The 21,717-nt window shown below is 40.0% G+C and overlaps 1 protein-coding gene across 1 annotated transcript in view; it reads right to left on the bottom strand.

The window, feature by feature from the left end:
• The window catches only part of PPFIA2 (PTPRF interacting protein alpha 2), a 617,899-nt gene that overhangs the window by 103,379 nt on the left and 492,803 nt on the right, over positions 1–21,717 (bottom strand). Inside the window, 5 exon segments of the mRNA XM_043492739.1 lie at positions 1,249–1,311; positions 2,840–2,971; positions 3,369–3,452; positions 12,699–12,833; positions 15,682–15,828. Coding sequence (XP_043348674.1) covers positions 1,249–1,311; positions 2,840–2,971; positions 3,369–3,452; positions 12,699–12,833; positions 15,682–15,828 — 561 coding nt within the window.

Genomic DNA, 21,717 nt, shown 5'->3' with positions numbered 1-21,717 from the left:
TAGGTGCAATTTTACATTTGGGATAATGGGAAGGAGAAGTTTGATTTATTTGAAAATCCAAGTAGTGATTCCTATACAGCTGCCACATTCCTAGCCCAAAATTAAGTGACAACAGCTATTTTAAATATTTTTGTAGTAGTGTATTACATATAAAGGTAATAATATCATTATTATTTACATTATGCTAGTACCTAGTGGCCCCATTTTGCAACATACATAATAGATAGTTCTTTCTCCAAAGAGCTCACAGCCTGAACAGACAGGACAAATAGTGGCTGAAAGGAAGGTTTATTATCTCATTTTACACATGGGGAACTGAGGCACAGAGACATTAAGTACTTGCCCAAGGTCACACAGCAAATTTGTAGCAGTCAGGAATTGAAACACAATCTCTTGAGCTCTAGTTCAGCCTTAACCACAACATCTCCCTGCCTCTCTACAAAATTACTTTATAGAGGAGTAAAATAACAATAGACTTAAACAGATATTTTCTCTTCCCATTTTCCTCACTTCATGTTTATTTTGTGTGTCATATGGTAATAGTTACTTTCCCCTTAGGAACAAGTGCAGCTGTATTTTTTTTCATTCTACACTATGTATTTTAATTTAATTGGACACACTGCAAAAATGCTTTATGTATAAATCTAAAGATGGATGTATTTTTGTGTTCTACTGCCTTTAAGGCAAGTATATCTTTAAAATAAAACCAAAAACTTGTGTTTGGAATAAACATTTATAATTAATTTGACTGATTCACTAAACCAGTGTTTTGTGGTTAAATTGCCCTGAACTCAAAAAGGCACCTTTCAGCTATGGTTAGTATAATTTCACTGCACCTGTTAGAGTAAATGCATCAAATCAAAAAATTATATTCTTAACTAAAGACATATAACCATTTACATGAAAATCTCTGTTAAACCTGTCTTTTTAAGAACTACAATTTGTATGGTGAAATCCTGGCCTCACTGAAGTCAATTCACTTCAGTGGGGCCAGATTTCAACCATAAACTATATTTATAGGAGCATTTTTATATAGCATCAATTTCTAGCTTAAGCAACTGGGTGGGTAAAGAACCATCTACTCCAGGATCCTCGGGAGTGTTTTACTGCTATTTGATCAATTTCCAGATGCCAGTTTGAGAAGTTAAGTACACTACAAACATATTTTCTCATATTCGAATAATATCAAATGATTTTTCTAAAGTAAAACAATGAGATTACAGATACAATAGGAGAATTATATAGTACCTTGTCATGTAAAGATTCTTCCAGGTTCTTCCTGAAACTTTCAGATTCCTGAATTAAAACATTCTAGGAGAGAAAAAGACATTTGAAATGTAAATAAAACAGGAGGAAATATCCAGTACCAGAAGCGGCCATCTGATCAAGTTAACTAAATTAAGTGAACTGATCTACCTTGTTCTCCACAGAATTTTCAATATGTATCTGTTAAGACTTTTGGAATGCGTAGAGGTCAGATCAAGAACCCTATACACAATCCAAATATTTTCTTTCAAGGACAGCAGACACTTTTCTAATATCTTATTCTGAGATTTTACACATTCTTTTCCCCACAGGTTCTCTCTGTGACAGGCATATTCTCTACTTTCTACAGTATTCTGCCTCAGGAGCAGCAAAAATCTGCAGGTGTACATGTTGCCTTGGAGAAATTTGGCTGGAGGTGTATTTGAATGAGGATTTCAGAGGAATAGATCATTTTCTTCAACTATTTAAAGAGACTGTAGTGAGTTTTCTACCACACAAAGGAATCTGATGTTTAGAGTGAAATTCCTCATGGTGTCGAGGGCCAGAGCAACTTTGCACAATGTAACCCCCATTGTCATGTTATGGGGTGGAAGGGATGGGGACCCAGAAACCAGCATATCAATGGTGCAGGGGGAACTTGGGACTTCAGAAAGAGCCCCTGAGCCAGTGGCTTTGTATGGGTGAAATACATTTCAGTCTTTGTCTATGTATGAAGAAGAGTGGAATTGGGATGGCTAAAGTGGAATTACTCAAATTCACAGGGCCAAACATGAATTTGCTCCCCAATAATCCCAGGAAACATCTCAAGGATGCATTTAGAGCCAAGCAATAGATAAGACAGGAGCAAATGGAGAATGTTTTTGAATGTTTGTGTCACAAATCCTCAAGATGAGTCTACAATATCATCACATTAATCATCTTCCAGCCTTCCCTCCTCAAGCAAGTGTTAAACACACCTATTTTTTTATTTCTCTTTAAGATAACGAAGGGATTAGTGGAATCCACTGAAGAACAACTGCCATAATTTATTCTTTCTCTGGTCACTGATTTACCTATACATCTCACTCCTACCCTGAACAAAACATTTATCTGGGAATAAATGAGCATATATCTGTTATGTAAACTTTTAACTGCACAGAAGAGGCAGGATGCAATTCAGGAATGAGAACAGATCTAGGACTTGGGAACTCCTGAATTTTAACCCAGGTTCTGCCACTGCCTCATGTTGTGGCTGTGGGCAAGCTTGGGTGAGCTCTCCACTTCTGGTTCCCCATCAGTAAAAATTGAGATAATATCCACGATGGCATTTGGAGGGTTCTTTCATGAAAGTATGTACCTTGATTTGAACATGTAAAAGCTGTATAAGTTATATATTATCGACAGTATTATAAAAACTCTACCAGGATACAAATATCTGATATTTTGCTTGATGCTAAAAATTTGATTAGATTTGTAGCTATTAGGTTCACATTTGCCTATGCATCATAGAGTCAGCATCACATTTATATCTAGATAAAATATATACAGTAGTAACCTTATTCAATTTAAGTTTATACTGCCCTTTACACTTTACCTTTTCCTCAAGTGCTGCCATTCTCTCTTTTAAGTGTAGCTGCAGGCGCTCATTGGATTCTGTCAAAAGTCTGTCTACAGTATCTGATAATCTTTTGTTGTGCTCCTCATTCATTTTCTCTCTTTGTCTTGCCTTCAGTACAGAACAAAGGAAACACAATGATAAGTTTCCAGGTTAATTAATGCCCTATTAAAATGCATAGATTTTATGGTGATTGAAAACATGTTCATTAAAATATCCAGCAACAGAAGAAATTATACTTTAAGTTCATCTATTGATCAATACACATTAACTCCTGATAAAGGTATATTAGAAACTTTTGTATCAGCAGACTGTTTATAGCCAACTAAAACGAAATTTAAATCAGTTGACTAAGTTGATGAAAAAAATACAGCACAGATTCTGCCCTCAGACTCACAAAAGCATTATTCTGCAATTAATGAAGTTGTAGGCATGTAACTGAGGGCATAATTTGGTCCTATATTTCAAATGCTAAGCACAGAAAATGAAGTGTCTGCAATACACATACTCTTTGAAGTTCCTGATTTTTTTCTTCAAGTTGAGCTTCCAAGTGTCTCATACGTTCTTCAATGTTACCATGTCTTTCTTCGGCCTGTAAAAAAAAAATAGGAAGACTCGGTCTGAAATTTAAATTGCTTTACAAATCTTTATGTCAGCAATGTTTAAACAAAATATAAAGCAAGCTACTACTAACTGCAAACTTAGTTTTCAAAAAATAAACTTTATTTAAACAGGCAGCTGAACAGCATTGCTTGAAATGTGTCAGCTACAAAGGCCTGTTACATCCAAGCGTCAGCAAAATATTGGAGTTATTTATGAGCAATGAAATCAGCCAAATGTAACATGCAGACTGTGCATGGTTTGAACACAAACCTGCCATCATAAAATTGTAAGCTCCTGAAGCACTGAACTGCACGATGGTTGATTATCAATAAAATAATAATAATAATAAAAAATGAAAACAAATCAGATAGATTCTATTTAGCAATAGAAAGTAAAGTCCAGTAGGACTACCTTCCTACGTATGGAGATCATTTCTTGTAGCTTAGCTTCCATAACATATTGATAATCATCAGATGAGGTAGAAGAGGTTGGATCAGACTAACAAGTTAAGGAAAAGGAGAGGGACAAAATTGAAAAATCAGAACTAAAGACACTGACACTGAAAAGAACACAGCACAGAATGCTTAAACAAAAAGTGTGACTGAAAATTTAATACTTTGATTGAATTTTATGTGGAAAAACTACACTGATAGTTGGTGGATGTGATGTGGATCAACTAAAAATAATGGAATGAATGGAATGTTAAAAAAGCTATCAACCTAGATATGGAAGTTCAAGGTTAGTGATGGCTGGCTGATGAAAGGTTACTACAGAGTGAAATCAAAGCAACTCTGGCTAATACGGACTAATGTAGTAGTTGGAATTATGGTGAACTAAACACCAGAATATGGTGTTGAGAGGCCAATGTGAGAAAATTCTTTAAAATTCTTGCTACCACTTTATAGGAATGAAAACAATGCACATATGTTGTAGAATATACTAAATTAATGGATTAGTCATTTACAGTAACTGTGCGATATTATGCCAGATTCCATCATTACTACAAAACACAAAGAATTAACCATATTAAATAAGGCTCAAGTTTTAGGATTCTATTTTAGAATAGATCAAGTAACCCCTTTTTATTCTAGTAAAACTATATAGTTCCCAAACTTTTCAAAGGTGATCCCTTTGCAAGATCAAGGTCATAGTTAAGAGAAGAACCTATAAATAAAAATGCATTAATTTGATAAAAAGTAATTTAAAACAGTATAGGTACTGAAGATGAAATATTGTAGTCCATCCAAAGTTTCAACATTTTTTTTGAAAGAACAGCTGAATAAGTCATTTGTTCTAAAATATGGGTCTCCATGTTCCCTATTACCAAGGAAGTCTACGGTATCATTGTAAAATTGAATGTTATGTTGAATTCGTTGCTATGGAAACATGAGACATGCATAAGAAGCACAGATAGCATGGTGCTACCAATGCCTGGTCTTTGTGAGCTCCTAATTGTCATGTGCTCTGAGTAGCCATTCTCTCAAGAGGTGAACTCTGGGTCACCAGATGAGCAAACTCTCAACACATCTAACATTATTAAGAAAGTAATACTTGGTTAGTGAGACTGTCATCTACAAATGATTTACCAAAATAACAGTTAAGTATACCTATCAAAGTAATTACCATTAGTACACCATAATTTAAAATCACTTCAATGGTATTATCAGAACTAAAGAGTCATTGACACAAAATTAGACTGATGTTCAGTTTTATAAGTATAAATTGGAACTGTCAGTATGGATTCATTCCTATTATGAACAGTATGAATATACACATACACTGATATATGAAGTTTTATACCTAACAACTGACTTTTTTGAATACAATGTTATTTAGTTAACATCATTTTCAACTGCAAAGTATTTATGAAGTTTATTCACTTGTAAAATGTAAAGGGTAAATGTAAATGTCCTGGATAAATCTTTGATTAATTTAGCCTCTTTTTCTGATTGTGGATTATCGGCAAGCAGATAGTGATTTCTTTGGATTAGTCATTATTTGAAACTAGTAATAAATATTTTTATTTATTACTATATGGACCAATCACAATCAGTTTGATATTGAGTATTCAGTACTCAATGTTATAAATTTGAGCTTTATAAGTTAGTTGTATTTCATCACGTAACTCATATGATATAGTTTCTCTTCCCTTATTGGATGAATATGACTCCTAAAATCAGTAATAGGACTTGAAAAAAGTTCTCAGAGCTCTGAATCACTGATTGAGGGGTAGCAGAAACACAGGATTACGGAATTACAGATTATTTAAACCTTTTACTTTCAGGGTCACAGAGAACTTCCTGGAAGCATCATTCCTAGAAAATTAAACTACTGTGAGGTTTAATGGCTGAGTGCAAAGTTAAATTTAATTTATTGTCAACACTTCCACATAAATAATTGTATGCACATGCAAGATCCTTATATGTTCAGGCACATTACTTCTAGCTTTGAAGAGCACCTTACTCAAGACTTCTAATAAGTGGTTCTGCCTTATATAGCACACTCTTGATAGAGAAATCTGGGCAGCTGTTTCATTCAAATTTGCTGCTCACATCTATATTTTAAATTTTAGGAAGGATATTCATCAAAATCATACAATGGATCATTCTTTAACTGCATAATTTGTCTGAGGCACTAATAAAACAAATAGGGTAGAATACCAAAGTATTTATCATTATAGGAAAAAACTATATTAATATTTCTGACCAAAATGCACACAGCCTCTTTATAAGTATCTGATTATCCAGTCCCTATGATGATTATCATGCATGTTAGAATCCACACCTCTGATTCAGCAAGGTACTTAATCATAGGTGTAAGCAGACATATTCATTTCAGTGAGATTACTCATATGCTTAAAGTTATACACTTGCTTAAATAACCTGAGCTTCAAGGCATTTGATATTATATTTTCTGTTATAAAAGGCATTGAGCCTGATTTTCATTTACACCAAAGCCTCTTTACACTGCTCTAGTAGTCTAAAGTGAACATAATTTAATGTAAATGAGAATAAAGACCAATGTCATAGTTCCAAAAATATATATATATATTTTAACATTCAAGCATATTGGTTCTCTTTCAACTTCTTTTTGGCTCTTTTTGTTCCTCAAATTTTGCTCCTTTAATTATATTCTATTTGGGACATTGGAAACTAACTTCTGTTGCTGGTCTGCTTAATGCAGAGGCAGAATTAATAAATTCTAGATGGGGATGTGTACTGTGTACATTGTTTATTTGCAGACCTATAATTCAACTAAGTACACTTAAAGTTCTAGTGATATTGCAATAAATGTCTCCAGTCCAACTGAGATTTAAACATGCTTTAAAAGTGCAACTTTTAAGATTTAAAAGTGCATCGGAAAGCATACTAGCAGCCAAAGGAATTACGCTAATTTTTTCGCTGCTATTTTGTATTGACTTTGCTCAAATATGACATCATAATCAAATGCCAAACTTTTAAAGCTTTCTCAGGGTAGCAAGTAAAAAATGTTGATCACAATAATGTGGTTGAATTTTGAACACCACATGCATGTTCCATAATTGATCATGGGTTAAGTCCTAACATAAATAGTGGCTACATTTAAAAAGAATGTACTATGAATAGTGTTGAACAGCTCATGAAATTTCAGCACTCTCCAGTGCAATCCTTTACACAGAAGTCTAGATTTTTTGCATGTAAGACATAATTAATTATTTTCTGTTATTCTCTTCAGGAGGCTCAGTAAAATACATGGTGCGGTATTCAGCAACAATTATTGAAAATATGTATCCAGAATATTGGGGTATAAATCGATTTGTTAAGCAACTCAGTACTGGGTTTACAATGGTGCCAATGGCGCCAGGCTCACACTGGGAAGGGGCCTATTACAGACTACCCCTAACCTATCCACACAGCTGGGTCTGGCTCCTTGCCCAGGGCAGTCCAACACCCAGGCCTTTCTGTCATCAGCTCCCAGCCAGCAGGTTCTTCTTGCTTGTTGGGGGCTCGCCGGTTCCACCCAGAAGCTGGGCTCTGCCATGTGGGCTGGGCAGGATTGCTGGCTGTGGGGCCAGTGAGTTCGGCCGGGCCTGGCAGGCTCTCAAGGGTTGCATCCCAGGGATCTGCCCTGCTCCCCAGCATGGCTCCGAGTGGTGTCTGCTGCCCACCACCTATGGGGTCCCGTCTATTCCCAGGGGCTGAGCTGCCTGGGACCGGTGCAGAGGTCAGGCCGGTTTCAGCCAGTTGGGGTGTGGGGAAGGGAGCAACACATGGGTCTTGGCCGGATCCTGCCAGGCTTGTGGGTCCTGAGAGAGCCCACCCTGAACAGACCCCACTCCTGCTCCAGCCTAACTGATTGCACTGCTCCTGAGGGGCCAGAGTGATCCCCACCCTGGGACCAGCCCCAGCTGTGATGCCGGCTCAGCCCAGCAGACACAATCACCTCCCAGTGGGGCCAGCTAGTGTGGCCGGGGGCAGGGCACGGGGGAGTAGGTCTCTACTGAGTCTGGGGGGGGGCACTCAGCCGTGAGGGGGCTGGAGGCGCTTGGCAGTGCGGGAGGCTTGTGTGTTTTAGGTTGCTAGGCAGTGGAGGGGCCTGTGGGGAGGTGCTGGGCAGTGGGGGAGGTCTGTGTGTGTTCGGGTGCAGTGCAGTTGTGGTGGAGGGGCTGTGGGAGGGGGGTGGCAGTGGGGGGACACGTTTATGTGGGGGTCTTTTCAACCATTCTCATTCTCCACATTCTTCTTCCATTCACTCAGACAGTGACTCTCTCCACTCTGCTTTCTCTCTCAGGTCTGCCTTTTTCATCTATTTCTCCCACCACAAGGTCTCTACCAACAACTCCCAATCCTAGCCTGATCTCCAACTTTTATATTCTCTGCTAAGTGCCTCTGCTGAAAGTCACATGACCACACAGACATCCAAATTCCTTCCTTTTTTCAGTTCTGCCATTTTCTTCATCAAACCGCACTACTACTCCACAAATATTGATCCCAACTGTCTTTTGCCATAAAACCACCTAATCTCCTGCACCTCTCTCTCTTCACAGAGGATCTTGTCAAGCTCTTCAAAAATAAAGTTGATTAACTCTAACCTGATCTCTCTTTCTCCCTCCACCTCCTCTCCTGTCCCAAACCGTGATATTTCTCTTGTACTCTAAACCATCCCCCTGCCTCAGTGACCTCTCTCCTCCTGCTTCCCTTGTCCTCTCCTTCACACTTCTCCTCCGCCTTTCACTCTCTTCAGGCTCTTTCTCCTCTTAATGCATGTTAATTTCTCACATCCATTAAAAACTTTGCTCTCACCTGTCCCTGTAACTTTCACTTTATTATTCTTCATCTCTCAAACTCATTGAGTATGCTGTTTACAACTGCTGCCTCAATATAATACATTACCGCCTGAGGTGGCTGGGTGGAGGAAGGGGGATGATGACTATCCCAGACTGGATTGACACTGGGACTCCCAGACCACTCCCTGAAAATACCAGAGGGGGAAACATATCTGACAAACTACTCCCTTGAAGATGTTGAATTCCAGTCGGCCTGCCTCACCTCCAAAAAATAAATATCGTATATGGGGAAGAAGGGGTCATGTTGGAGGGGAGGATCATGGAATCTTCTATAAAGGTTTGTGCAGATATTCACGGAGACTAAAGCTTTTTCTTCACAGCAGATTTAACTTGGGGTCTATCATAGATCTTCCCCATAGGGCAGATCCTGAGACAGTTGTTAACACATGTGACTACCCTGAGATAACTGCAGTGAAAAGAGGAAATCATAACAACTGAGATATGATGGTCCTCCAAACCATCCCAGAAGCCCCCTGGGCAGGAGCGGATTTACCAGGAAACAAATAATGCAGTGGCCCCCAAAATGCAGGACAAATCTCTTCTGACAACCTGCCCCGAGTCCCATGGCCGGTGGCCCCATGCCACTCCTGGAAGCAGCCGGCTGCTGGCACATCTCTGCACACCCTGGGCAGCACATGGAGACCTGCTACCCCTCTCCCCGCAAGAGGCTCATAGAGACGTCCGCTCTGCCTCCCTCCCTCTGAGCCGCTCCTGGAAGCAGCAGGCATGTCCCTGCGGTTCCTGGGTGTGTGTGTGTGTGTGTCTCTGCGTGCTGCCTCTGCCCCGAGCGCCGACTCTGAAGCTCCTATTGACCGGGAACTGTGGCCAATAGGAGCTGTGGGGGCGGCGCCTGCGGGCAGCAGAGTGCAGAGACCCCTTGGTCCCTCCCCCACCTAGGAGCCGCTGCCAGATGGGTATATGTGCTGATCGCTTTGGGAGCCGAGCCGCCCGAGGTAAGAGCCACCCTCCTGCCCCGCTTCCACACCCCAACCCCGTGCCCCAGCCCAGAGTCCACACCCAGCCCCAAACTCCCCCCCCCCGCCTCCCAGCCCCAATCAAGGTACCTCACTTTATTTTCATTTACTTCATAGAATCATAGACTGTAAGGTCAGAGGGACCATTATGATTGTCTAGTCTGACTTTCTGCACAACGCAGGCCACAAAATCTCACCCACCTGTAACAAATCCTCAACCTATGTCTGAGCTACTGAAGTCCTCAAATCGTGATTTAAAGACTTCAAGGTGCAGAGACTCCTCCAGAACGTGACCCATGCCCCACATTGCAGAGGAAGGTGAAAAACCCCCAGGGCCTCTGCCAATGTACCCTGGAGGAAAATTCCTTCCCGACCCCAAATATGGTGATAGCTAAACCCTGAGCATGTGGGCAAGACTCACCAACCAGACACCCAGGAAAGAATTCTCTGTAGTAACTCAGAACCCACCCCATCTAACATCCCATCACAGGCCATTGGGCATATTTACCGCTAATAGTCAAAGATCAATTAATTGCCAAAATTAGGCTATCCCACATACCATCCCCTCCATAAACTTATCAAGCTTAGTCTTGAAGCCAGATATATCTTTTGCCCCCACTGCTCCCCTTGGAAGGCTGATCCAGAATATTACTCCTCTGATGGTTAGAAATCTTCGCCTAATTTCAAGTCTAAACTTCCTGATGTCCAGTTTATATCCATTTGTTCTTGTGTCCACATTGGTACTGAGCTTAAATAATTCCTCTCCCTCTCTGGTATTTATCCTTCTGATATATTTATAGAGAGCAATGATATCTCTTCCCATTACTTATAATATACAAGGAGGATGAAGGAAAAAAAGAATGAAAAATGTTGGGGTGGGGGAGATAAGAGAGAAAGTTCTTTTTCTTGGCTGAGTCCTTATGGGGGAGGGAAGGGGGCAAAAATGAAGCTGCGCACAGGGACCCACTAACTCTAAATCCATCACTGCCCTGGGCACCTATTCCTGTGTTCTGTCTTGATATCTGCCTGCACTCTGATCCCTGGCCGGTAGTGGACTATCAATCTGACTTTGCTCAGCATCCTACTTGCAGCTTACCGGCCTGCAATTTCTCCAACTTCATGCATTGCCAGTGTTCGATACAATAGAATGATGGCCACTACCAAGCCCCTGGAACAGTGAAACTCTTATTTAGATTACTTAGTCCAAATATCTTTGAAGAGTTTCTCTTTGGACAAAAAACTTGGATGAAGGCCATTTTGGATGAAATGTCCATTCTATTCACGATCCTCTAATCAAATCAAATAAAAGATTGTGAAAAAGGCACATGAAAATGTATGTTTTAGTATGTTTATGATCAGAATAATGACTATATTGCACTGAAGTATACTGAGTATCCTGCATGACTGAGATGAGATATTGTTCTCACAATATTAAGTGTTAGTGTTTGTTCAGGAAAAAAAATGGTGGCAACAAAAGACATGCTTGAGGATGAAGGAAAAACTACTGGTGCCTAAAATATTGGAGAATTTATAAAAGAAAATTTCATCTTAAATATAAAGCAATATTCTGCTAAGGGCATTAAAATGTCAGGTCATCTGCTGAATAAATCACAGATGGACAACTTAAAGCTGAGAAGGATGCCTCATTCATGTGCACCATAATTTTTACAAAATGCTGTAACGTTTGTTCGTTATTTCACGCAGCTTCCTTTTTGTTGAATCTTCTTTTTTCCAGCATTTCCAGTTCCCTTTCAGATTCCCAACCCATATACCTAAAGTGGACAGCACAAAATCTTGATTATTAAATACTGATTTTGTCTTAATGAGGTAAAAGAAATTATATTCTATTTCCTTCTTGACTAAATTACACAATGGTCAGGGTAGCCCTATAAGCCACCCAGGCACTGAGGACCCAATAAAAAGGGACAAATACAAAGTTTTTTTTAGAATTCTGTTAAAATATGAAAATTAGTTCCCAAATAAAATTAGTACAATGTTCTGTAGTGACAGAGAAAGGAAAATTCAAATAAATCAAAATGATGTATAACATACTGTGCTGTATGGAGTTTTTCATTTTCATCCGACTATAAATATGAAGGATTAAAGATTTTATGAGAATTACAACATGTCCTAATGAAGTTGAAAATACCTTGAACTACACTATAGCATTAACTGTATGCACATCTGCAAAATGTGGTAGAGAACAATACGTTAATTTTGCATAATTTAAAACATACTTTTGTCTTATTGTTTTTCTTCACGAAAGCTGTTGTACAATAAATTGCTAACAGAGAAACCAGACTGTATTTAGTCCCTTTAAGGCTTAATATTTTTCCTTGTGATTTATCAATTGTAGTCCACAAAGAATCAATTAAAGAAAATCAATATTCAAGATGGCTTTGTTTATGTCACACACCACTCATCCCAAAAGCCAGTAAGAAAATTTTTGTAATTTTGTGTCATTTGTAATGGTGAAAATGATTATTCTGTCTCTCCTAATTAATGTGGTGTAAATAACGTTATGGAAAAATGATTTACTAGCTTGATTTTTTGGGTTAAAGGGGAAATGTTTATTTATCTGAAAGCTAAATGCGTTAACTAATTTGTTGGAAATCCATGACATCTTTTTAAATATAATGTAATCTAAAGTAAGAGTAATTACTGCACCTGCCAATAAAGACTGTGAGAAATACAGTCAACGCATGTGGTATATCAAGTTATATCAATGGTATTAATTAAGGCAGGGTAATATTACTTATGTTACATAATTAACATTTGCTTACCGTGCATCTACACAGCATATTTTCCCCGCATTTCTTATGAGGTTGAAATGAAGTCCTTTTTTGTTATGGTTGTTGTAGGGAGGAATACAGAATGTATTAAACCAAAGTTAAACCAAACATTTCTGAAATGAACCTATTTCTCAGTGCAGTACCTTCGTCAGTGCTGCAATTCTCTGAGCCAGTTCAGCCTCCACTTCAGGCAAGGTCTCAGCCTTCCGCATTGTCTGTTGCAGCTTCTGTTCAGCGAGCTCAAGACGTTCTTGCAGCTGTCTGTTTTTTTCTTCCATCTGAAACCCAGAGATGAAAACAGAAAATATAAAAAGGCAGAATTAAGAAATGACTGCAATTCTTGCGGGACTTTCTGAGGCGGGCACTCCAACTGGGTTCAGACACAGATGCTCTCCAGCTTGCAAGAGAGTTTGTGAAAAGGATTAATCCGAGTATGGAACTGTGCGGGCCTTTTACGCTATGACTGATATGAGGACTAAGGATTTCATATCAAGGCCAAGTAAAGAAGTTGTAATCTGTAAAGTATGAAGATGAACAAACATTCCTTTCCCTCTGATCTGTGTGCTATTAGTGCCAGCCAAGGAAAAAAAGATAGCACTTGTGCCAATAAAATCAGAGTTTTGAAAGCCACAGATACAAACATCATCTCTACTGCAAAAATAAGAGCGTAAGAGACTGGGAAGAAGTACATGTTTTAGAAGGATACATTTGCTAAAAAATTGTTGAAACAGATTGATGCCAATAACATACCATTAGTGTGATGATGAAATCAGCACTGGTTACGCATCTAAGGACATCCATTATCAGTTCCTGTCAGCTATTTGTTAATGCTGCACAGTTAATTTTTTGTTGTGAATTTGTTTTATGTAAATGGAATTACTGAACCTTTGATAATCAGTGAAAGAGAAGTACAGAGAGGAAAAAAAAGGGTGGGCCTTTCAGTTTTCTTTTCATAAGTAGGGCATTTCCTGCCCTATAAAACATACAAAATGAATATGATTTCACTTAGTATTAATTGTCCCCTTCCAATGAATTTAGGGTGGGACTAACAAGAGCATGCTGTAAATATTGTAATCTTTTGTAGTGATATTTTAATCCTCTGACTGGTAATAAGGTTTAAAATGTATTTTGTTGGTGTTGCAATGCTGCAAATGTATTCTAAGCCTGCTTTTATGTAGCACAATTATCAATACTTACTATTCTCTGTAGGCAATTTATGCATATTGTAAAACTACTTAAATTGCTAATAAAAAAACTAACAGCTGATATAGGTATCTTGCGCTTTCATCTATTGTTCTTACGGTTAAAGAGGAAAATTAATGACTGTATTCAAGCAACTTTCAAAATAGAATCCAAAAAGTTTTGGTTTTGATCCTTTCATTCTCATCAATGAACATTAATATTTTTATTTTAATGGGGTTTCACTCAATTAGAGGACAATTTAGTTATCAAGGTATTCTCAAAGTGCCTTATAATGGAGGGAGCTCTTTTTTTTCTTTTGCATTATATACTGTTTACGATAAGACATTTGAAAAATTAAAGAATAAACCTTTGTTGTCTATTAAGGGAGAAAAAGAAACTCACTTCTCCAAAATTTAAACAATATACATAGTTCTGCATTACAGTTTTCTATCCATATTGTAATCCTTACCTGAAACTATAAGCAATGTCCTCCATTCATCTGATCCACTGGTCAGACAAAGGACTTGATTCTCTATTGCCCTATGGCCCCTTTATAGCACTATGGTTGTGTAAATGGGCCTTAAAGGTAGCAGATCTCTCTTGTACCTCATTTCCCACCCGAGCATGGCTAGTTGAATAGTTCTAAGCCAGCCACCGTTACAGAATCTGATGTGCTGGGGAATTCCCAGGAGAACAAGGGTTGAGGCAGACCTTCACTGCATCAACTGACTTTCATCTGTTGAAGCATATGTAAGAGCAACTCTGAGGCTGCTCTAATTTATACCGGAAGGCAATACCATTTTTGCCCCCACCCCTTCCTCAACCACCCTATGCAGTGTGTATTTCAGCCACAAAGGAGAATCAGACCCAAAGTTTTTGTTGTTTCACAAACTTAATTGCAAATGACCTAGTTGGCACATAACTAGGATTATTCTGTCAAACTCAAATCACTTTGAGTTTGACAGACTACAACCAGAAGCAATTTGAGGGTTCTGGTACTCAAAAGTACTTGTGCCCTCTCTCCTGTATAGCACCTGATGACAATAAATATTGATATATAATAATTAATAATGCCTCACAGCACCCCTGTGAGGTATCTACACAAATTTTACAGAAATTTAAATCCTGTGCATGTGAGGTTATAACCAAATAACGCAAGGTTGTACTGAGCCAGCGAAAGAATCAGGAATAGAACCTGTAAGTTCTGACTTCAAGTCTCCTGACTGAATTACTAGAAAACTTCCCTTCCTATAGGATAAACAAACCCTAAGGATTCTAAGAGCTTTTTTTTAGCTCTAGAATCCATAAATTTGAATAAGTTCTAAATGATGGGCTTTGGAGTCCCCTTATTTCAACTGTGGATTTCAGGTTTTGCAACAATCGCAGAAAAAAATATGACATGAAAGAAAACTATCTCATCCTTGTAAACCTTTTTAAAATGAAGATGCATGGATGACACAATTATCTGTGTCATCCATGCATTATTAAAATATTTTCATTTATTAAAACCCATTTTCTGCAAATGACCAGTATTTGGTGGAATAATCTTTCTTTTAAAATATATCATTTTTATTCACATTTATGTGACCAACAATATCCAAGTAAACATGGGGAACAAACTGATCATTGTTTGCTTAGCTCATGTGATTTGATGTGCACAGGTGCAGGACACCACAGGGATACATAACTCAGCACAGATACCTCACAGAGCTGAGTGGACAAATTGGTTTTGCTATTTACGATTCTTGTAGCTAATGTGAACCTTACAGACTTTGACCTGCCTGATTTTCTTTAAGGCAATTTTGTCCATGCTCTGATATGGTTGATTTAGAATGAGAAACTTGGCCTACTTTAATAGAAACCTTCTACCACAACTTCAGGACTCTTTTTTCTTAGTGTTAACTTCAAATCTGCATGAAGAGAGCTGCTCCACAGATACTGAACCTGACGCAAGATGGCCTCCTTATTTGCCAGTTCATTTTCCAGTTTATCATTCATGTCATGTATGGAGGTGGATTCCCTCTGTGCACTGAGATACCGCTTCTCAAGGGTAGTAATTCTTTCTTCCATATCTTCTTTCTGTGCCATAGCCTAAAATGAAAAAAACACGTATTTCAAATATCATTTAGTTTAGATGTCTGCTTAATGTTTGTGTTAACTGTAGACAGAGCTGCAAAAAATATGCAGAGGAAGTGATTTTCCTATTTTCTGTAGGGAGCATTTTTTCCCCTTTGGATTAATATGTCTTCATATAAATAAACCACCTAAAAATGTCTATAGCAGAATTAAATGCCACCCAATAATATAGTTAAATATATAGTTCAGAAAAACATTCAGGAAAAACTGAAGATTTCTCAACTTGTCTGTTTTTTCCTAGGTATCTGCATTTTGGTATGTGTGATACCAAATAACAAAGAACCCAACATTAGCTTGCTTACTTTTTAAATAACTCAGACATGAAGACAAAGGAAAAGAATCCACTTCATATATCAAAACTGAACATCTATAGCAGTACTATAAAAGTTATATGCCGCTGATCAAGAAAGCTGATGTGCTTTAATATATTGTAAGTCTATTACAAGAGGAGGTGATAAAGGCCAATACTGAAATCCACTGCACCGGGGTCCAGAACTGGCTAACTTGACTCACTGTGAATCTAAACCCTACTGTGAGTATTTAGTGACATCAATCAAACCTAATTCTTTAATTTGCCAGGAGAAGAGTATGTGTGGGAGGTTATATATACTAAGACTGCATGAACCCTTCAGAATCAGTAGAGATATTGTTTGCAAATGGATTCCTGTAGATTAAGTTCATAAAGGTTGGCATTGAGCGAATACCTGCATATTTACATGATGGTTTGAGTTGAATGAACTCAAATCTCCAAATGGAACCTCATTTTTTCTACAGTCAAGCTCTTTCTACCACGAGACACATCTCCCACCCACAGGCTTGTCTCCTTGTCTCCTCTCTGATGTATACAGAGAAAGGGAAGGTAGGGAATATACCATCCCACTGAGCCTCCCACAATCAGAGTCCTGCAGAAGGGGCCTGGAGCCATGACTCCAACAATTTCCTTGGGGGGCACTCCTAAAAAGGTCTTCTGAGAGACAGGCTGCAGCCCACACATACCCAACTGCGATTATTCAAAAAAAAAAAAAAGAGGTGTGATTGAGCACAAGGAAGGAGAAACATGCCACAAACCCTAATATGCAGTTACAATAAAACCTCAGGAGCTGTGTAGCTATTGTTCTGTAACCACTGTGATTAAGGTAGATACATCTCCTGTACTCAGTAAAGCCAATGGCTGGTAGCTGAACCAGGATGTTTGCTGTTTCAGCTGCTCTCTGATGCATGTACTGTAAGATCTTTGGGACATGGACTATCATTTACTGTATTATACAGTGCCTAGCACAATGGAGCTCCAACCCTGGCTAAAGCATCTAGATGAAACTGCAATATAAGTGAAATAATAACTGAATAAACAAATAAATAAATAAATAATACAGTACACGCCCGTTTATCCAAAACCCTATTATCCAGACCTCTGCTTTATCTGAATTCCTTCCTTGTCCCCGGAGCACAGACTGCTGGCCAAAACTCTGCTCTGCCCCACCAGGCCTGCAGCCTCCCACCAGCACCTTGCGCCTGCTGAGATCAGATGTCACTGGCCCTGCAGCAGCCATGGGAGCCCTCTGCAGCCCCGCTGTCACAAGAGAGAGTGAGTGGGCAGAGCAGAGATTCCTGGCCAGGTCTGCGAGAAGGAGGACGGCAGCAGGGGTGGCCATCCTATCAACTGAACGGTTCCCACCCACTTGATTATAGGAACAAAATCAGCGCGCCCCCCCCCCCCGCACATGCTATTCAGAAAGTCGGGAGTACACTGTGCTCTTGTGAAGATCCTTTCAGGTTTGAATAGGCAGTAGTCTGTAGTAGGTGACTTCTTTAAAGAGCCATTTGGGTGGAGAAAAAATAGACTCTGATGCTCCTCCTTAAAGATGGGGAAGTGTGGAGGGGACACAGAAAGGAAAGGAGCAGAAGGGAGTCAGAACTAGAGCTGACTAGAAGATGACAATTCCATTTTGTGGCAAATTTTGTGGTTTTGAAATTTGTTTTTGTACTGCATTTGGGTGTGTATGTGGGTGGCCATTAGGGAACCGGCATGGGATGTGGGAGTGACAAGTTGAAGTACCTTCTCTGCCTGAGTGGAAATGGAAAACTCTGCTGTAAATTAGGTAGAAGAGAGTTTTAATCTCAGATTGCTCTGAATCAGGGAGCCTTGAAACTGGCTCACCCACATCATGGGCCAGTACCCTAGACATTGCTCTAGCTCATTTCATGCAAGGTTTTGACTTTGACAAAACATCGTATTTCACCAAAATTTAATTTAGTTGTAAATATAGTTGTTGTGCCATGAACTGTTTTTCTGATTAAAACATTTTGACCAACTCTAACAGGGCTATTGTGTTTGCCAGGAATATCCTGGAGAGACAAAGGGACCTGTTGTGGGCAACCCAGTTAGGGCAGAAGGCTCAGTTGTCAACAATTCTGATTTTATTGACATCTTTGTGATATTTGCTCTTTTCCTCAAGTCCCAGCTCTTGTAGTTGTGTAAATACTTGAGAATCTGAAGCTTTTTTAAAAAAATAAGTTTCTAGTCCTTATGTTTGCTGAGAAAAACATGAAAATATGAAACATAAAAGCAGGGAAAAACAAGACAACAAATAAAAAGAACCAAACTGTACAACATGGTTTTAAAATACCATGATTTCTAAGTCAATCTGATGATTTTGCGGAGGCTGACTCAAGAGTTTTAGGTTTCAGAGTAGCAGCCGTGTTAGTCTGTATTCGCAAAAAGAAAAGGAGTACTTGTGGCACCTTAGAGACTAACAAATTTATTAGAGCATAAGCTTTCGTGAGCTACAGCTCACTTCATCGGATGCATTTGGTGGAAAAAACAGAGGAGAGATTTATATACACACACACAGAGAACATGAAACAATGGGTTTATCATATACACTGTAAGGAGAGTGATCACTTAAAATAAGCCATCACCAACAGCAGGGGGGGAAGGAGGAAAACCTTTCATGGTGACAAGCAGGTAGGCTAATTCCAGCAGTTAACAAGAATATCAGAGGAACAGTGGGGGGTGGGGTGGGAGGGAGAAATACCATGGGGAAATAGTTTTACTTTGTGTAATGACTCATCCATTCCCAGTCTCTATTCAAGCCTAAGTTAATTGTATCCAGTTTGCAAATTAATTCCAATTCAGCAGTCTCTCGTTGGAGTCTGTTTTTGAAGCTTTTTTGTTGAAGTATAGCCACTCTTAGGTCTGTGATCGAGTGACCAGAGAGATTGAAGTGTTCTCCAACTGGTTTTTGAATGTTATAATTCTTGACGTCTGATTTGTGTCCATTCATTCTTTTACGTAGAGACTGTCCAGTTTGGCCAATGTACATGGCAGAGGGGCATTGCTGGCACATGATGGCATATATCACATTGGTAGATGCGCAGGTGAACGAGCCTCTGATAGTGTGGCTGATGTGATTAGGCCCTATGATGGTATCCCCTGAATAGATATGTGGACAGAGTTGGCAACGGGCTTTGTTGCAAGGATAGGTTCCTGGGTTAGTGGTTCTGTTGTGTGGTGTGTGGTTGCTGGTGAGTATTTGCTTCAGATTGGGGGGCTGTCTGTAAGCAAGGACTGGTCTGTCTCCCAAGATCTGAGAGAGCGATGGCTCGTCCTTCAGGATAGGTTGTAGATCCTTGATGATGCGTTGGAGGGGTTTTAGTTGGGGGCTGAAGGTGATGGCTAGTGGCGTTCTGTTGTTTTCTTTGTTGGGCCTGTCCTGTAGTAGGTGACTTCTGGGTACTCTTCTGGCTCTGTCAATCTGTTTCTTCACTTCAGCAGGTGGGTACTGTAGTTGTAGGAATGCATGATAGAGATCTTGTAGGTGTTTGTCTCTGTCTGAGGGGTTGGAGCAAATGCGGTTATATCGTAGCGCTTGGCTGTAGACAATGGATCGAGTGGTATGATCTGGATGAAAGCTAGAGGCATGTAGGTAGGAATAGCGGTCAGTAGGTTTCCGATATAGGGTGGTGTTTATGTGACCATCGCTTATTAGCACCGTAGTGTCCAGGAAGTGGATCTCTTATGTGGACTGGTCCAGGCTGAGGTTGATGGTGGGATGGAAATTGTTGAAATCATGGTGGAATTCCTCAAGAGCTTCTTTTCCATGGGTCCAGATGATGAAGATGTCATCAATGTAGCGCAAGTAGAGTAGGGGCATTAGGGAACGAGAGCTGAGGAAGCGTTGTTCTAAGTCAGCCATAAAAATGTTGGCATACTGTGGGGCCATGCGGGTACCCATCGCAGTGCCGCTGATTTGAAGGTATACATTGTCACCAAATGTGAAATAGTTATGGGTCAGGACAAAGTCACAAAGTTCTGCCACCAGGTTAGCCGTGACAGTATCGGGGATACTGTTCCTGACGGCTTGTAGTCCATCTTTGTGTGGAATGTTGGTGTAGAGGGCTTCTACATCCATAGTGGCTAGGATGGTGTTTTTAGGAAGATCACCAATGGACTGTAGTTTCCTCAGGAAATCGGTGGTGTCTTGAAGATAGCTGGGAGTGCTGGTAACGAAGGGCCTGAGGAGGGAGTCTACATAGCCAGACAATCCTGCTGTCAGGGTGCCAATGCCTGAGATGATGGGGCGTCCAGGATTTCCAGGTTTATGGATCTTGGGTAGCAGATAGAATACCCCAGGTCCTGGCTCCAGGGGTGTGTCTGTGCGGATTTGTTCTTGTGCTTTTTCAGGGAGTTTCTTGAGCAAATGCTGTAGTTTCTTTTGGTAACTCTCAGTGGGATCAGAGGGTAATGGCTTGTAGAAAGTGGTGTTGGAGAGCTGCCTAGTAGCCTCTTGTTCATACTCTGACCTATTCATGATGACGACAGCACCTCCTTTGTCAGCCTTTTTGATTATGATGTCAGAGTTGTTTCTGAGGCTGTGGATGGCACTGTGTTCTGCATGGCTGAGGTTATGGGGTAAGCGATGCTGCTTTTCCACAATTTCAGCTCGTGCACGTCGGCGGAAGCAGTCTTAGAACAACGCTTCCTCAGCTCTCGTTCCCTAATGCCCCTACTCTACTTGCGCTACATTGATGACATCTTCATCATCTGGACCCATGGAAAAGAAGCTCTTGAGGAATTCCACCATGATTTCAACAATTTCCATCCCACCATCAACCTCAGCCTGGACCAGTCCACACAAGAGATCCACTTCCTGGACACTACGGTGCTAATAAGCGATGGTCACATAAACACCACCCTATATCGGAAACCTACTGACCGCTATTCCTACCTACATGCCTCTAGCTTTCATCCAGATCATACCACTCGATCCATTGTCTACAGCCAAGCGCTACGATATAACCGCATTTGCTCCAACCCCTCAGACAGAGACAAACACCTACAAGATCTCTATCATGCATTCCTACAACTACAGTACCCACCTGCTGAAGTGAAGAAACAGATTGACAGAGCCAGAAGAGTACCCAGAAGTCACCTACTACAGGACAGGCCCAACAAAGAAAACAACAGAACGCCACTAGCCATCACCTTCAGCCCCCAACTAAAACCCCTCCAACGCATCATCAAGGATCTACAACCTATCCTGAAGGACGAGCCATCGCTCTCTCAGATCTTGGGAGACAGACCAGTCCTTGCTTACAGACAGCCCCCCAATCTGAAGCAAATACTCACCAGCAACCACACACCACACAACAGAACCACTAACCCAGGAACCTATCCTTGCAACAAAGCACGTTGCCAACTCTGTCCACATATCTATTCAGGGGATACCATCATAGGGCCTAATCACATCAGCCACACTATCAGAGGCTCGTTCACCTGCGCATCTACCAATGTGATATATGCCATCATGTGCCAGCAATGCCCCTCTGCCATGTACATTGGCC

This window comes from Dermochelys coriacea, chromosome 1 (genome assembly GCF_009764565.3).
Source record: "Dermochelys coriacea isolate rDerCor1 chromosome 1, rDerCor1.pri.v4, whole genome shotgun sequence".
NCBI lineage: Eukaryota > Metazoa > Chordata > Testudines > Dermochelyidae > Dermochelys > Dermochelys coriacea.
Note: the sequence above shows the minus strand (reverse complement) of the source record. Positions and strands in the feature narration are given on the sequence as shown.